General features: G+C 33.5%; 1 protein-coding gene across 1 annotated transcript in view; it reads right to left on the bottom strand.

Annotated features, from left to right (window-relative positions):
* Positions 1 to 626: 626 nt before the first annotated feature.
* The window catches only part of LOC126978103 (leucine-rich repeat-containing protein 4-like), a 148649-nt gene continuing 129867 nt past the window's right edge, over positions 627 to 19408 (bottom strand). Inside the window, exons 2-3 of the mRNA XM_050826823.1 lie at positions 17189 to 18697; positions 627 to 5577 (exon numbers count right to left, since the gene is read on the bottom strand). Of these exons, the coding sequence (XP_050682780.1) occupies positions 4829 to 5577; positions 17189 to 18623 (2184 nt within the window). The 5' untranslated portion in view covers positions 18624 to 18697 and the 3' untranslated portion in view covers positions 627 to 4828. The remainder of the gene's footprint in view (positions 5578 to 17188; positions 18698 to 19408) is intronic.

The following is a 19408-nucleotide window of genomic DNA, read 5'->3' as shown; positions in this document are numbered from 1 at the left end:
GTATCTTCCACCGGATTTATCAAGGCGAGTGCTAAGAGGAGCTGTTCGGGTTGATTCCAGCGGCCGAATTCCACCACCAGACATAACATCAAAATGCACAATACTACACGTACCACGTTGACGTCTGGCATTCCACATCCGCGCGTTTTGGAGGAAATTTCTTTCCTCGCACAGCCACTTTGTGGAATCAATCACCAGCTACTGTATTCCCGAACAGATACGACTTAGGAACAAGGACAAGAAAGAACAAAAAAGCATACTCCCACCTAAAGAAAAAATGCTCGGAGAGTTTCTTGCGCCGCTTCTTGTCTTTCAGAGCGCCATTTGTTTCCGTATATGCCTTTTTTGCCTTTGAAGGCTGGCAACGCATCGGATGTCCATGGGTGGCTGCCTCACCACACCCATCGCGTGAGCCTCTTGCCCGTTTACCCCCACTTATATGTAACAAAAACCTCCAAATAAAACAACAATGTGATGTGGCTGAAAATTAGCATTTTGATATGTGGTGCTGGACAGTAAGAGTTGGTTGCTGGCACTTACCTGAACAAATCATTCTGTGATGAAAGTAAAAGAAATAAGATCTAAAATAAAATCCCAATATAATTATTATTTTTATTCCATTCATTTGGTCCATACATATTTTACATATTCCGCACATACTCTCGTAATATTAATTAACTCTTGAATATGTACATTTTTACATAAATAATGTTTTTATAAAGCGTTTATTACTTACTCAAATTGTTTTTTAATTAGTTATATAGGTAATTGTATTCCCGTAGCAAAATCAATCGTTATGAGCATAGAGTTACTTAGAAGCTTATATAATTTATACGTCTAGATAGAGTCTTTTGTTGTTTTTCCTAATCGATAAAAACAACCCAGAAATATTAGTTTAGTGTGCGTGAGTAGCTACGGCTTACACCCGCCACTTTATGTTAGTGTGCGTGAATTGCTCTAAATAGAGGTTTAGATTTCTAAAGTCTTTTTTTTCCCAACTTGATGAAACGTTCACTATTAGTCCCTGGTACGGGGGAGAAAAGTGACCGATTCTCTCCCGGCAAGACGACTTTTTTCCTTCGTACCAAGGACTAAAAGCGAGCTTTTCATGCAGGTGGCAAAAAAATAGTAAACGCAACACGTGAGATAAGTAGGACATTGCCACCCGCGATAGACAATATTCCGCGTGTGAGAATGACCAATTTTTCTCCCTTAGTGCGTCATATACATTTTTAACGTTTTCACAGCTGTCTTACGGCCGTTCCGAATATTCAGTCTATCTCTTACTTGAGGTAATAATCGTAACTATCGTTAACTTTTCTGTCCCAATAAACTTATCGAGGGTAACTCACCTTATCCGTACACGCTGTCTGTCAATGGGACGACGTATAGGTTAGCAGCGATAGAAGTTTGTATGGAAATTGCAATTCACGCGTCCCAATATAATGCGATAAGAATGACTTATCGGTATATTGGAACAGCTTCAGATTATGGACAGCTAATTACTGCATATATCTACTGTTGTAGAAGGTAGTTATTTATCTCTACCTGTAGATAGTATATTGGGAACTACGGATAGTCTATGTAGACGCATAAATGATTTAAGCTTAGAAGAAGCTTCATATCACAATCATAATATTAATGAAATATTAGATTCATGTTAATCTTTTAATTACCCTATAGTTTTGTTAGAGTTTTCTTAATTTCTCAATTTTTCCATTTCTCCACTTTATGTAAGTTATAACATTATAAAAGATAGTCTGCTGATACTTTTTTTTTAAAATGTATCTTTCTTTTGAAATATAACTCAGATTATATTTTCAATTAAATCAAATTTATAAGGTAACAACTTAACACTATCGTATTCGTCTCTATGACAGTGAAATCAATACGTTTTTAAACTCATTCATCATTTATTCGATATTTCAAATTTACAATTAATAAACAAAATTATAATAGCTACTTACATCATCTAAACATAAACAGTTCTCCAATAAACATTATGACAAACTTAACAAAATTAAACTATAAATCAATTAATTATTTTCACTAAATGTATTAAGTTGAATCTTCAATTAAGCTGTGGAATAGGCCTTCTTGTGCAGGGTTTTTAGGACGATACCACTTGAATACCTCCAAGAAAAGGCACGTACACCTTTCTAAAAGGCCGGCAACGCTCTTGTGATTCCTCTCGTGTTGCAAGAGATAAATTGGGCGGCGGTGATCACTTAACATCGGGTGACCTTGTTTACCCTACTCTTTCATAAAATATATATTTACATTTACATTTTCCCTCTGAATTGAAAGCTATAGAAATCTCAAGAGCATTAGCATGTAATGTATAAATTAAAATGGGATCTATTTTAAAGATTTTGCCGAAATAAGGGCGCTGCCCAGACTATATAATATAATACATAGCTATTAGACATATTTTAATAATCAAAACGAAGTGATTGAAAGTGATGAGGGTTATGGTATTAATTACACAATTTAAATGTCAAAAACAAATTTATTAACGATGCGGTACTCGAACCCGCCACCTCTCGCGTTTCGTTCTGAAGCACTGAGCCAACCGTTCGAGTGACGAAAAGTTCATAGATGTTTTTAAATTTAATTTGTGTATAATAAAAATCAATTCCACAGAGTATGTTACAAAATTAGATTCCAAATTTATGGTTCATATTTTATTAAAATAAAAAACAACATTAGAGAGTTAGTGCTTAGGAAATAAATAACCAGGTAACAGCTAGATGGCTTAAAGTAGTTCGTTACATAAAAATTGCCGGATAACTTTACCGTACAGTCACATTCTTTTAATATATTGAACTCAATGTTTAGTTTGATATTAGAGAGTTTAAAACACCTATTATTGAATATAAATAAGTATTATAAATAAGCTCGAAAACACTGAAAAACAAAATCAAAATAAACAAACTCTAATAAAATGATCATAAAAAATCTTTCTCTTAATAAAATTATTAGTAACAGAAGTAATATTACTGAGAACACAAAAAGTAGCAGCCCATGTTTTATTAAAAAAAATAAAGTTTACAATTACGTACATAGCAGTATTGCTAAAAAATGTAATCATCAAATCCAAATTCGGTTTGCAACACTTACGGCCGTTCACAATATACTATCTACAGATAGAGATAAAATGCTACCTTCTACTGTCAGTTAATTAGCTGTCAATAAACTGAAGCTGTCCCAGTATACCCGATAAGTCCTTCTTATCGCCTTATTACAATTACGGACGCGTGAATAACAATTTCCATACAAACTTCTATCGCTGGTAAGCTATACGTCGTCCCATTGACAGGCAACGTGTACGGATAAGGTGAGTTAACGTCGATAAGTTTATTGGGACAGAAAAGTCAATGATTGTTACGATTTTTATCTCAAGTAAGGGATAGACTGAATATTGGGAACGGCCGTTAGTTTCTAACAAGAGCTAGAAGTTAAATTTTTTACTTCTCATACTATAAAATTTAGACTGAAGGAAATTAGGCTGTCATAACCACAGAATAGGTAAAAGACATTAGATTGGCCATCACGAGTAATTTGTATGCGAACAACCTGAGGTCATATCGGATATTTCTTATGTTAAATATGACTGGAACTAAATAAAATGCAATTTACAAAACAAGCCCACATGAAAATGCTAAATGTCGTTGGAGCTATTCAACTAATTATAAATATGATAAGCATTTACAGGGCCTGCTTTACTATACTATGTATTGGAGTTTTTGGAATAAATACTAACTACGTTAAATATTTACACTTTTTAGTAACAATTCATAAGATACATTCAGAATTATGTGAGCAAGTGACTGGTACTTGAAGTATTATAGACAATATTGACAGATGTCAATTTTATTTCCTTAATAATTGTTGCAAACTTAATTTACCCAATATTATAAACTATGTTCAGGATTAACTTTCAATTATTTAGAAACTTTTTTTAACAATGGGTTAACTTTACATACAATTGGTCATAATACAAAGTTTCTCTAATAAATTTATATTTTATTATGTTAAACGTTATATCTTGGAAACTTAAAATATCTATACGTCTAGATAGAGTCTCTTGCTGTTAGACAACCGATAAAAACAGGACCAGGAATATTAGTTCAGTGTGCGTGATAAACTACGTCTTACACTCGTGATGTGTATCACACTTTAGAAATAGAGTTTAACTGTAAACTCAATCTTTTTAGACGTTTTCACAGTTGTCAATTGTCATAGTCTTTCTAGACGTATAAATGGTCCTAAGCTAACAACCTATTCCGTACTGCATGGCACCAGAATATCAGGAAAAATAGTTCAGAATAATAAAATGTCGCTTACAACGGGTTTACATTTTTGTAGAGTGACAAAAAGCAATTTTACAAAATAAATAAAGTGTTTTCCTCTCTTCAGGTCTTTGAAGCGACACTTGACAGTCGTGCCCTTAATATTGTGTTTAAGCAAACTGCAAAATGCGGTTTTGTTCGTGAAATAGTTTCAAAGGAAAATGAATATAATATAATGTGTGACAATGTCGCAGCGTCAAAAATGGCTTTAAGTTTTCAAAAGAACTTTACTTGTTTTTAGTGTCTTGCTGGCATTTCACTTGAATGGGGAACGCATATCTGTGCATATTTTGTCGGTTTTCTGTATAAGTTGTTGATTAGATTACTGTACTAAATAATAAATGTCAAATGCTCACTTTTAGGCCATTAAATAACCGAAAGCTAACTTTATTGGAATTTTCTATTCTATCACAGAAATATTAAGTTTGACTATCATTTTAGCGGTTGTTAGTGATTACTTACATTGAGTTCTATATTTACACTTGTGTCGCGTTATCAATAGCTAAAAAGTTAAGATCACTGGAATGTCTCTTTTTTAGTTTGTGATTTACTGTCCTTTTACCAAAAACACTTTCACTAAAACCAGTTGTTGGATCAATTAACATAGTCTCGTTTTCAAATGATATTCTCAGTTGCTTTTGATCTGAAGTTCTATGGTTGTTCGTCATCTGTAGCAACAACAATTGATTATGTATATTTGGAGAGCTCACGCTACTCCTCGGAATTGTTGCGTGAGGAGTACCAGGTGCTGGTGATGGTGCAGGTTCAAATTCTTCTGATTCGCTAAAACTTTTTCTTCCATGCCCCAAATCTACTTCACTTTTATTCAAGCTGTAGTAATTTCCTGTAGGACCAAAAAGTTTTATATTCAAGTTATCATAGTATGGTAACACTTCGTTAAGAGTTAGGAGGACATGCTTATCTGTATCTGTCCTAGGTCTTCTTGGAAGAGTAACGTAGCCTTTGGGAGTCATAAAATTAGCAGCTTGAAGTCTCTTGTATAGAGCTGGACTTAACGCTGACAAATCGTATTGGGGTGATTTTGGCCTTATATGCATCTCGTCTATCTCCTTTTGATTGGCAACATTGCTTGACTGTAGTTTGTTGGATGAACGTAACGGAAAGGAAAGCAAATCTGGTGGATATGCTTGAGACTCTTGCGAATGTCTTAATATATCATTTTGCTTCGCATTTCCCACTTCTTTTCGACAGCCATCTTCAACTGCTGCAAAAATGAATAACTTTTTAACATAATTTTATTTAAAAAAAAATATTGAAGTATGCGTTCCTTTGCGGAAATTCATAATTATACATATGAATTAAGTTTTCTTTAGTGTTAATTCCGCCGATATTTGTTTTTAAGCAATTCGACACGTGTTTCGCCTCTACACGAGGCATCCTCAGGACGTGTTGTCTCGCCAAAGTCTGGAAACGAGACTTGAGTCTCGTTCCAGATTTGTATAATTTTATTTATTATTTTCCAGTGGGAGGCTCCTTTGCACAGGATGCCGCCTTGATTATGGGTACCACAACGGCGCCTATTTCTGCCGTGTAGTGTAAGCATTATTGTGTTACGGTCTAAAGGGCACCGTAGCTAGTGAAATTACTGGGCAATTGAGACATAAAATCATATATCTCAAGAAGACGGGTGCAATTGTAGTACTGCTCAGAATTTTTGGGATATTTAAGATCCCTGAGCGGCCCTTAATTGTAATGGGCAGGGCGTTTCAATTACGTGTCATAAAAAATATTAATAACAACACTTAATAATATTACGACTATATTTATTGACAGAAATTCTTGTAATTGATTTTGCTTGAAGACTAGAAATTCGTATCCACAAATGGTGAATTATAGTCATGCCAAAGAAAAAAAACCTTACTACGGCACGCTGATAAAGCACATGAAGCGCTCCCTAAATAATAAAGGACGATTATTTCTGATTCCCTGGTTGTTCATTTCATTTTAAAATTACAAATTGAATCAACATCTCAGTTTTATGAAACGAAATATTAATTTTGCGGTGAAATTGTATAAATAAATCGTTAAGCGCTATATTTTTTAATACATTCAGAATGAGAAAGAGATTTTAATTTACATAATTTACGAATATGTTACAGAACATCCCTACTGATATTATAAATGCGAATGTATGTTTGTTTGTTACGCTTTCACGCCTAAGCCACTGCACCGATTTTAACCGAGCTTGGGAAAGGATATAGGCTACCTTATATCGCGAATAAAAGGCTTGGCGGGGTTGAAATAGGTGGTGTTTGTATGAAAGTTCGTCATTGTCAAAGATAACACCATGAAACTTTGTATTTAAGCACATGATAAGAAATAAATAAATATTTGTTCTTGTGTTTTCAAAATTTTGACCTGTATGGGGTGAAAAGGGGAGATGTAAGTTCTATTCTATCTATAAGATGGTAGCTTATAAAAATGTATTAATCACAGCAGTTTGTAGTGTATTAATTGCAAATTAATTATATGCACCCGTAACCTGCGAGCATGTATGAAAAGAGTAATGAATGTAGAGGAAGCGCGTGAGGTTTGTAAGGATAGAAGCAAATGGCATTCTATTGTCTCTGCTTGACAGCGACGGCGACGGGAACGAGGCGTGAGTGTATGAATGAATTAGTATATTAAAAAATAAAGAATGCTGCCCAAAGTAAGTAATGCACGCGCAGGCAGTCGCGGGGAAAACCTAGTATCAGATTTATCGGAATTGTGAGCGATATCAATAAAAAGAGCAACATTAAAAAAAAGGTACAATAAACGATGTTAGGATAAAATATTCAAATATATGAGCTACAGCTGACGTTGTAACAATTCGGTTTGATTTTCATTTAAATTTTTATATTCAACAAGCTGACCCAGCAAAGTTGTTTTGCCATCATAGTTAACAACTGAAGTTAATCTATCAACTATAGGTAGCTAAAATTAAGTTTGTTTTTTACCTCCTGAGGAATTTAGATACAAAGATTCTAATTAGTTATTCATTTTAAACTATTCTTTCAATTGGATTTCTGAACGACGGGGGACACATCAAAGTAACTACAAATTTTTTATTTTTATTTACTTAATTCCGAGGATTATCATATTTATGCACCTTTTAAACCTTCTCTGGACTTCCACAAATAATTCAAGACCAAAATTAGCCAAATCGGTCCAGCCGTTCTCGAGTTTTAGCGAGACTAACGAACAGCAGTTCATTTTTATATATATAGATAGATTTAGTGAGGGGACACGAACTATTGGCTTATGTCATTTCTGTTGCAATTATGTTGAATGGTATATTAGTATGGGGCAGTGAAGCCGATATTTATACCATCTTTCTGCTGCAGAAGAGGACTATTCGCGCTATTTATAAAACATTCAATGAAATAAACATTTTGACTGTTGCATCTCAATATGTTCTTGATAATGTTCTATGTGTTAAGAACTTTAAGGAATTTGCTAGAAACTTTGACAATCATAATGTTAACACGAGGAACAAACATAAACTTGTTATTTCTACTACTCGAATAAGTCAAGTTAGTAAGTCTTATTGGGCGATGTATATGCTTTTACAATATGATCCCAGAAAATGTGCAAGACAAATGTGTAAGCAAATTTATAAGAATGGTTAAAAAATGTTTGTGTGGGAAAGTTTATTATAACATAAATGATTTTCCTAATGATACCAAGACTGGGATGTAGGGGACACCCTCGGGATCTTTATTTATAACTGTTTATTGTATGTAATGTAATATACATTGTAATACATATTTATATAAAAAAAGCCCTCTGAGTTTCTTCCGCCCGTTCTTCTCAGGACTGAGGCAGTCTATTTTGAATGGGTGGTAGTTTTTGACATTCAATAAGTGATTTTGAATCCTATTTTGAATAAAAATATTTGAATTATTACCAATTAATATTTATGTTAACTTTAAAAATACTCGAAAATTATTTTCACTTGATTGTTTTTCCAGCTTTCTTGTATTATATATTTTATGTCAACAATAAACGGAAGAACAATGGTCTTACTGTTTATACGGGGGTGATCAAAACCACCAGCAATGATACGACATGCTTTGACTTTTTGTAATAATACTATTCTTGTTTTAAATATACTATTCTTATGTGATATAAAGACCTCTCAGAAACAATGAAATAATATTAAACGATTTTCCAAATTTAACAATGTTTTAACTCGTGTAAGTAAGTGTTACTATATTTTTATTAAGTTTTTACGTACGGGTAACAATTACATGCGTGTGAATCTCTAAATATATGTTATTTAGATATATATGGTTACACTCGAGTTAGAAGGCGACAACTAAACGGCAATGGCTTCTATCCTTACAAACCTCACTCATTTCTCTCACTTCCTTTATATTCATTACTCTTTTTATACATGATCACCAGATCTGGGCGCTTGGGAACTACGAGGATGTCCTACGAGGTATCCCGCGAACTACAATACACCCATAAAATCAAATAACTTTATTCATGTAGGTCACGGAAATGGCACTTATGAATGTTAGAAAAAATATTTTCCTAATTGCTACTTGAATTTACCGCCACTCCGTAAAGGGTTGAGCTACTGAGAAGAAGTGGCAAGAAACTCATTGCCACTCTTTAAAATCAACGTGTATGTTTTACACATCATTTCGATTGCAATATATGTAAAGTGATGCAACAAAAATACTCAAACGTCAAATCGTCAGTACCGACAAGTAAGTCAAAAAGTAAATATAAATTAAAACATAACAGAACTTCTGTTGAGTACAGTAGTTGCATCATCTACACACACTGTAAATAAATAAAGGTATTTTGTTAGCATTTTTTAAGGGATTGTAAAGAAAATATAATAACTTTTAAGAATCTGAACCAGAGTCTCTGGTTACAGGAGCATCCTGCCACCACAATGGGCCAGCCATCGCCTTCCTCGACCATATTTTAGGGAAGGGAACGACCTGTCCCACGACACCGCCACAAGCAGTAACATTTTAGCGAGCATGATGAAACCTGTCACGAGAACTCAAGCAAATAACAAAAATAGAATACACAGTAATATATTTGATGCGTCATTCTTACTTCACTCATTCGCTCCACGTGTCCAAACCATTTCAGCATTCCTTTCTCAGTCCTTGTCACAACGTCTTCTTTCAGACCATAGCACGTTGGTATTACTGCAATCGGAATTCTATTAATCAGTCTAACCCAACACATACTACACAGTTATTGCATTACAACAATCTTATACGACCTTTAATATTAATATCTGCTGCATTGCACCATGTTCTTATATACTTTGTTGTAAATTCCTAAAATAAAACATCTTAAGTCTGAAGAAAGGTCTACAAAGTAGTTTCCTTGTTCATTCGTGAACTGAAGACATAATTAAATCAAGTGTATCATTAATTAATTGAAGTATTCTTCAAGGTAAAATTGAACTCCAAGCTGAGAGCGCAACAGCATTACCCATATCATGTCAGCAATTTTTGCAGACCCAACATTTTATAAGTGGTTGTAATGTCTCATTAGACATCCTACGGGATATTATTTATTTATTTATACTGTTAATCATTTACAGAAAGAATCTTAAAAGCTAACATAGTCCCGCAAAACTGTTTGGACCGTTTGTCTGCAGGATCAAGTCTCTTGTTATACATTAATGCTTATTAGAACATTGATTTTATATTAGTGTAATTAACAAATATTGATAAAAATATAATAAAAAATCTAATTTTAATTTTAAGGCAGTGTTGACAATCAATATTTCTTAAGTTTAGTTTTAAATTTTCTTTTACTGGTTTCTAGTTGGATGTTCTCAGGTAAGCTGTCTAATAGATAAGGTAGGCGTTTTTTCAAAGTTCTATCTCCGTTGTAGTTATTGATTCTAGGAACCTCGAACTTACCAGCGGACATCAACCGAGTATTGTGGTTGTGCATAATTGGGTTATGTTCTTGATTGCCATGATTGTTAATGGCTAAAAAGCACTCATGTTTTAAGCTTACTGGCCTATTGCCAGTACATATTTACATATTTTTAATAATTTTCTATAATCATTTTTACAATAATTTTTGGTGACGAGAAATTTTAAATATGTTTAGGGATTTTGAACCAAATAAAAATAGTACCAGAAAAAAGAAAGTTCAGAATAAAAACAGGATGTTTCATGACAAATTTTATGTTTACTGCGCAAGAGGTGGTGCTTTGGGATCCTAATCACCAAGTTTTTAATGGAGTCAGTCACACACTCATACACATTCATTCACACATAATTACAAACAGATGTAGGTACACATTCTTATTGATAATTTACTATGTTTGCATTATGTACGTGTGTACATGCAAATGCAAGTGCAGCGTGCACTTCTTATATGTGTGCGTATTTCGAGTCCTCCGAGACACCCCGCGCCTGTGAGCTACATTTTCGGCCTCCAAGGACCCCTGCTTCGCTGTAAAAACCATTAGGGCTATCAGCACAGAGGAGGTTTTTAGTCGGTAGGGGGTATTTACACACGAGCCAGACATAAGAGAGTTTCGGGGTCTTGAATACGTAAATGTATTTTCCTCCTCTTCAAAAAAAGATACCATTTGGTGACTTGGTTTGTCCATGTGTGATAATGCAAGTACAGAATAAAATTCACATTCTTTCTTGTTTTTGAATTGAGTTAGTCAAGGAATAGCTGATAACATAGATTAATAGTTGCAGGCTTGCTCATGCTCAATTAAATATCTTTCTTGTAGCGTCGTTTTCGCATGGGTCTATTCCTTAAAATACTTTCAAGGAGTTATTGCAAGCATTATCAAGAAAAATTGTGACTTGAATTCAATTCATGAAGAAGGAATGAACGGGTGCTGCTTGTGGTGCCAGGTCGACCTGTTAAAGTTAATAAGTCATTGTATTTTTTGGATACAGTTAATTCTTTATTACTTTTTATGAAACAATTTATATTATTTAAACACGATTCATATATTGGATGCAGCACCTTAGAAACTAATTTGTTATGTTTATTACAGAGATTGTAAATATACTCTATTAGATTGAAAAGAGTCACCGTTGAGTTTCTTGTATGTTCTTTTCATGAGCTCAACATTTTCCGACCATAGTTACATATATCGAAATTCGTTCAAAATTAAAGGAAATAGTTATTGAAATATTTGATTCAAAATTTAGATTCAAAATGATTCAAAAGCGCTTAATTTAAGCCTAATTGAATAAGGTTTATTTGAGTTTGACTATGATACGGTACGTGCCGTTTAATAAGTTATCTAGAGTTAAGTTTAAGGGAAAAAGTGTCAATATTTATCTAAATAAATAAAGCAATCTTTGTCTGTTTTTGATTGACTAGACCCTTAGATTATGGAATATTTTCTCTGGAAAAGTGATACGGAAAAGGCGAGACATGGAATGTCCTCCAGGAAGTCAGACTAGTCTCCGCCCGACTACTTTTTGAGGAGATATCTCAAGAGTAGAGTTTTTAATTAAATTTCGAGTACACTTGATATATTTAAGGAAACCATTCACCAAGTCGGCATTTACTTGGTGACCAGCAGGCGAATTTTTTGAAAATCTGTGATTTGGTTGGACAATGAATAATAATTTAATTTTTTTTAATATAAACTATTGTAGTTATTAGATTGTGTTAAGTATATCAAGTAGAAATATATTGGTTGCAGCACTTTACAAACTTACACGTTATGTATATTACAGCCATTGTAAAATACTCTATTTGATTGAAAACAGTGGCCGTTGAGTTTCTTGTATGTTCTTCTCACGGACTTAACTTTTTACGAACATATGGTAAATTCAGTAATTTAAAAGAGATATTTGTACTGATGGTTGACTATTTTAATAAAGTTATATGGCTTTGAATTTGACAACAATAGTTGTTTCATATTCTGGGTAATTAAAAAAAATATATTTTTTTCTGATTGTACTAAATAATGTCCACAGTTTAATATCCTAAACTAATTGTTGTATTTAGCTTCATCAACATCTCAGTCTTTTACACAAGCCTCTACTAGACACTTCCTTTTCTCACTCTCTTCCTTCCGTCTCTGTCTTGATATTCTCATCCTTTCTAGCCCAGCTATTCTATTTGGTTAATTGAGTAAAGTTTTTTTTTTCCTTGACATTGACTTATGAATGCGAAAACCGAAACATATTGATAAAGGCATAAAAAGGCATTTATTTTCTCAAAATTGATTCATTAAGAATTCTTTTTGATGTCATTTCTTATAACTACTAGATACTACTACCGCTTAGGAAACAAATGGCCCTCTGAGAGAGGAGAAGCGGCGCAAGAAACTCTCCCAGCATTCTTTTTTTGCGCTCTTTTCAATAAAAATATACAATATTGTACAGTCATTTCTATCGCTATAAAGTAATCACAATCTAGCCCCAGGCTGTCCGATCATTTAGATATTCAGTTGTGGAGTAATAGGATTTACGACAGAGCCATTTTTTTTATAAAACATTTAAATTTATTTATAGATAATGCCTGAACAGTGGCTGGGACGTTATTATAGAAGTGTATACATTAACCCTTAAAGCTATTATGTATCTTATGAAGATACATAGCGGTATAATATCGGACCGGGGCAACACAGTCAAAGACCACGGACGCACTTTGGCAAAAGTTATCGAACAACTACAGTAATATTACAAAAAATATTTATTTCATTATTAATTGTTTACGTAAGTTCTTTAATATCCGCTATCTGTTAAGCAAATACAAATAAAACATTGAGTTATCAAAGCAATTAATTTGTTTTCATTGCGGGTGTTTTACTTTGTCTGTGATTATTTGGTTGTCCGCAAATTGGAAACGTCGCAGTTCTTTAGCTGGCTTTTACAAAGGCTCGTGGACTCATTAAATTTTATGGACTAAAGCACAACAACACAAAAATATTTGGAATAGTTGGGGCGAACAAATTTTGGCACAATTTAATTATCTTTTAGCAAACTTTGAAAAAGAACGGAAAAAAGATCGTTTGAGTTGAAGTTGTTTGAGATTTTTTTAATGGACATTCTATGAGGGATATTTTGTGTTCTGTCCTCTTCATTGTAATATTATGTTAAGTAATAATAATAATAATTCACATTCTTTATATAAATTATCTTGCCTCAAACTAGGTATAGACTGTACTATGGGTGCAAGACAACGATATATTTAATACAATATACTTCCTTAAATATACATGTTATCATCCATGTCTTGGAAACAAACATTTATATTTATCATATAAATGATTGCACCTACCGGGAGTCGAACCCGAGACCTTTAACTCAGTAGGCAGGGTAACTAAATAAGTTTATAATCATTAAATGTAAATTCATGAAAAATGCTTTGGTGTCTGTTATATTGTAATATAGTAGAATATTATATTTTTATCACTATTCGTAATCAACTGAGCATTATTTTACAAAAATATTATTTTTAAACATAGCATAAGCGTAAGATCACGTTAATAATTTCATAATGATATAACTATCTTGGGAAACTGAAACATGGAATATAAAATCAAGATAAATATATAATAATACTTTAATATAACAAACTTCTTAGTCAATCCGAGCCTAATTATAGGAATCTGGATGGGAAGCGTTCCTCCACAGTGCGGTTTTCAAGGAGCTTTCTTCTACGTACTACAAAGCTGTGGAATGAGCTTCCTTGTGCGAAGTTTCCGGGACGATACGACATTCGACCTTCAAAAAAAGGTCGTACCGTACACCTTCCTCAAAGGCGGGTAACGTTCCTTTGATTCTTCTGATCACTTAACACCAGGTGACCCGTATGCTCGTTTGTCCTCCTTTTGCATAAAAAATGGCTTCGTAGTATTTTTCTTCTAGCTTGCTTTACTAATACCATTATATTATAAGGTTTCAACCGTAATTATTTTCGTAAAGAGCCTGGCTCTATCAAACATTTTTTTAAATATAATGAATAACCAAATATTTAGTCCATTGACGATTTATTCAAAATTTACATCAATCCAAATCAGTAATTACTATGATAAACTTTATTAATTTTAACGATTTTAACTGTGATATTAAAATTTTAAAGTTAATTAAAAACATAATTTGAAAATGTCTTTTTTACTAAATTTAGGGACAGTAACGAATTTAACGATATTCGACAGGGAACTCAATGAAAAAGCGCAAACTTTTACGAATTTTCTTTCTCCAAAATTAGAAATGAAATGATCTTTACGCGTGTAATACTGTGCTAACTTAAGGCAATCAAAAAGTTTCCTTATTTGGAGGTATTGTTTTTGTAACAACAGTCATAATATTATATGTTCTGTAGTATGTTCGTATACAACAACATAATATGACCATAACATATTTACAAACGACAGTAACTATTTAATGGTAGCACTTCACTTGGCTATTTGTGTTCGCTATTGTTGTATTTGGCAAAATATATGACGTTCAGGCAAACATGTAAATACAACCATCCAGACACATGGCAGTCAAATAACAAACACACAGACACTCTCTCAGTCACAACACAGACACAAAAGCAGGTCCGGACAAGTTCACGGCGCGTGCGCTTCTAAATATGGCCATTGTGTGGGACGGTTTATTTGCTTATATGCCTAATTGACCCCTTTGATGTGCCTTGAAAAACGGACAAGCGCACGGTAACGCGTATTTGGTATTGGCCTTATTTGCCTGTTTGGCAAATAAACTGTCCACACATGGCAAATACTTGCCAAATATAACAAATACACAAATACATACAAATAGCCATGTGAAGTGCCACCTTAAGATTATTACGAACTGATATTATAGTCGAAGTCAAAGTCAAATAATATTTATTCAGTTAGGCTTAAACTAAGCCTTTTTGAATGGTCACTATAAATATTTCTTTTAAATTACTGAATCTACCATAATATTATGTTTGGAAAAGTAGAGCTCGGGGGAAGAACATACAAGAAACTTAACGGGCCCTCTTATTAAATCAAATAGAGTAAATTAATATAAAGTCCAATATATGAATCGTGTTTAAAGTTAAAATATCAAATATTTTATAGATAAAGTAATAAAGAATAAATTGTATGAATATAAATTATTGTTTATTAGATGCATCAACTTTTAGAGTTTGAATTCATTGTTTTCGTGTGTCAGAATTTTAATTAATCGCATCCAACAAATACGATATTTTATTAACTATAAACAAGTTATCACTACAACAGGCACCCTTTCACGAGTTGACGCATGGACTAACCAACGTACCCTTAGCACATATTTGAGGAAAGGAGACGACCCGCCACATGACGCCGTCGTAAGGAGTCAAGCATTCAGGGGAATAGTTGACCTAACGGCGTGTTAATTAAGGCTATGTTATTTACAATGTAAGTTCTAAAATGGGAAACTTAAATGGAAAACCGTTTGTAAATCACTTTTGATATGAAGTATGTATATCATCATCAGCATCTCTACTGCTGGACAAAGGCCTCCCCCAAAGATTTCCACGACGATCAGTCTTGCGGTCTTGGCCAGATCGTCGTTCTATCTTGTGGGAGGCCTACCAACATTGTGTCTTCCGGTACGTGGTCGCCACTCGAGGACTTTTCTGTCCAACCGGATATCTGTCCGTCGTATTTGCCCTGCCTTCTGCCAATTCAGTTTCACAATGATTTGGGCTATGTCGGTGACTGTGGTAGTATATAATGTATATAAAATCATAACAAAGTAAAACCTGTACAGTGCCTTTATTTTTAATCCACAATTTTATTGAATTTTTGTCTGTTTATCCGTGCATGTAATATGTTCTGGTAAAACGCAACGAGCTCGGGACAACATATATATATTAACGGCTATATTGGTCACGCTAGATAACGCAGGCCTATGCTTGTAAAAATACTGCTGCCCTACAGCCACCAAACAAAAACTGTCACGGGCAACAGCTTGTTAAGTAATATCAATTTAAATATTTGTTATGTTTTTAAAGTGATAACCCTCACTTTTAGGATTAATACCCAAATAAAATTTAAAAAACAAAATTTTATCAACGATGCGGGGCTAAAACCCCACGACCTCTGGCGTTCTGTGCCAGTGCTCTCCCAACTGAGCTAACCGTTCGAGTGACATATCGTCATAAACAACTCTCAGGTTGCGGCTTCATCTACAGGATCTATTTTACAGTTGATAACCTGCTCAACCCCAATATTTGCATATTAGGAAATTGACTTGAGATGTCGCTCTTGTAAATCTAAACAATGAAGCCACAACCTGAGAGTTGGACAAAGCATACAAGATCGTATGACGATACGTCACTCGAACGGTTAGCTCAGTTGGGAGAGCACTGGCACGGAACGCCAGAGGTCGTGGTTTTTGAGCTCCGCATCATTCATAAATTTTTGTTTTTCAAATTATATTTGAATTTAAATATTATAAATAAGACCAGAAAAATTGCAAGATCAAAGTTTAAAAAAATATACATTTCTTAGAGCATTTTCTGAAGAAAAGATTATGATTAAACTAGTTTACTCAAAACTCTACGCGGTGTCATTTAGCTGCTATAAAATAACGGGGAAAAATTTACCCAAGAAAATGTTTGATGAAAGGAGACAAAATTGCATTAGCTATTAACTGATATTATCTCAGCTATGAAGAATTTGCTCTTTATTTGCTGTTAAGGAACTAAAATTAGGGAACGGAATTTTCCTGTACATTTTAATCCCTGTTTATTTTTGCTTGTTATCTTAGAAGATCTTTTTCATCTGTGATTTCTAGTATATATTTATCACCTTAAAATGCATTTACGAACGAATTTTATAGTTTTTAAGTAGTTTAGTTTAGATAAAATAAAAATAATATGATACTAACCCAATATAGTTTCATTTTCAAGAAGATTCTTATTGAGTTCCAACATTTCTGTTGTCTGGGATGTACTATCGTATTTTTTGGACATCTTCATTGTTGCCGTTTCATTTTTAACTATTTTCTCTGGCTCAGAAGTGACGGATCCTTCAATAAGTGCTTCACCGTTGGACGACCGTGTTTCGGTTTTAATCAGTCTTTTTAATTCATTATTTTGAATCGAAAAATGATAAACAGATAGAATTACACCAAAGATAATTAATACAGCTACCAAAAATCCAATGACAATTGCAAATGAATCAATGTCCAATCCAGCAATAGTACCTGCGCCACTATATTTAGATAGTATCAAAGATAATGTCTTTTCATCTGTACCGCCAGGGTTTTCAGCAACACACGTGTAATTACCTTTATCACTATATCTTGCGTTGAGTATAGTTAAATTCACCCATCGTATAAGATCTAAGGTATTTTCAGTTACAACATATCGTATTTCTCCAAAAGATCTTAGCTCAATAGTTTTGCCGTTAAACTTCCATGTGACTTCAGGAGTCGGATTGCCGACAACTTTGCAAACCATAGTCACGTTTTCATCATAACTCATAAACGTTGAATCTGGGAGAGGCTCTAATATTGTAGGCCTACAGGCGAAGTTAGTAGAGTCTAATTCATTCCAAAGTTTTGATCGAACTGATGCTGGCTCGGCACATGACGTTGGCGGAGTGTATAAATTATGACTTATCACCCAATCCCTAAATGTTTGTAAATTACAATCGCAACGCCAAGGATTATTGTGGAGGTCTAAGCCTGATAAATTCCTTAATGTCATCAAAGTTTCTGGTTTCATATGGCTTAAGTTGTTTCCATCAATTCTAAGTATCTTCAACTGTGGTAAGTTGACAAATGCCTTAGTTCCAATACGAGCAATCCTATTATTGCTCACCTCAACTTTCTGGAGGAACTTTAAGTTTCTAAATTGTCCGTCCTCCAACTTATCGATGAAGTTATTGCTTAAGTTTATAAGTCGGAGTTTCTCTGTGCCTTTGAATGTATCGGGATGAAGATAACGTATTCGATTCTTCGAAAGATCAATTTCAATCATAATTGCTAATGTGGTGAATGCCGCTTTGTGCACTACTTCTAGGTTACAATCTTTTAAGAAAAGTTTCTTTAAATTGCTCAAACCGACTCTTTTGAAAGCTTCTTGATGGAGTTCTTTAAGGTTGTTATTTGAGAGATCTAAGATTTGTATATCACTACTCAAATTGGCTGGTACTACTTTAAGGCTGGAGTTTGAACAAATGGCTGCTTTATTACCGGATTGCCATCGGCAGTCACATGGTCGTTGGCATTCGGTTGTGAAGTCTGTTACTGTCATTGATATAGTGATGGATATAATTGATAACTTCAGCCATATTTCCCAACATATTGTATCAGCCATTTTGCTTTAAGGTTTGTCATTTCTTTGCCTTGTTGCATTCCTGGTGATTCTTATTTTGTAGTCGCATATGGATTCTGTAACAAATAGAGAAAGACAGCTTTATTATAATGCTATTAAACAGTTATGCTTATCGTGAAGCATATTTTGGTATAAACTAAAATGGATTTTTATTAAAAAACTATATATAACAATAATCATCGTAAAGATAAACAGAAAAATGTAAAGTTTACTTTTTTATTAAATAGGTGGTTTTGCGTTTTATTTATTTATTTATTTGTATGGATCTCCAACAGCTGTACATATTAACTTACATCTAATTATAGGAGAACACGTCATTCCATAAAAATAACGGTGACAGAAATTTGCATTTAAGGTGTCTAAAAGCTACTTAAGTATCTTCAAAATAAGTTGTATAATAAGTAATAGTTGGAAAAATATTGTTTTCTGAACAAGAACAAATGTTGAATATAATAAAAATTTAATCACTAATTAATTGGCTAGAGTTTTGGTACTCGACACAGGTATTTAAAAGAAAAATAAAAATAAAACAAATGAATATCGGATCAGAAGAGAACTGAATGATTTTTACATTTAAACACAGTGTCAAAATATCCGAGGCGAGACTATCGACAAAATATAGTTAAAATACTTAATTATTAAACCACAGACATATAAACAGCTTTCTGTAAGATCTTGTAAAGATCTTTATAGTAGCTTTTTGTGCTACTCTACCATGCCCATCTAGAGTTCTTACTTCAAGCAGACAAACTTATTAGCCTGTAATT

The sequence above is a fragment of the Leptidea sinapis genome, chromosome 47 (genome assembly GCF_905404315.1).
Source record: "Leptidea sinapis chromosome 47, ilLepSina1.1, whole genome shotgun sequence".
Taxonomy (NCBI): domain Eukaryota; kingdom Metazoa; phylum Arthropoda; class Insecta; order Lepidoptera; family Pieridae; genus Leptidea; species Leptidea sinapis.
This window is presented reverse-complemented; position numbering and strand designations above follow the sequence as displayed.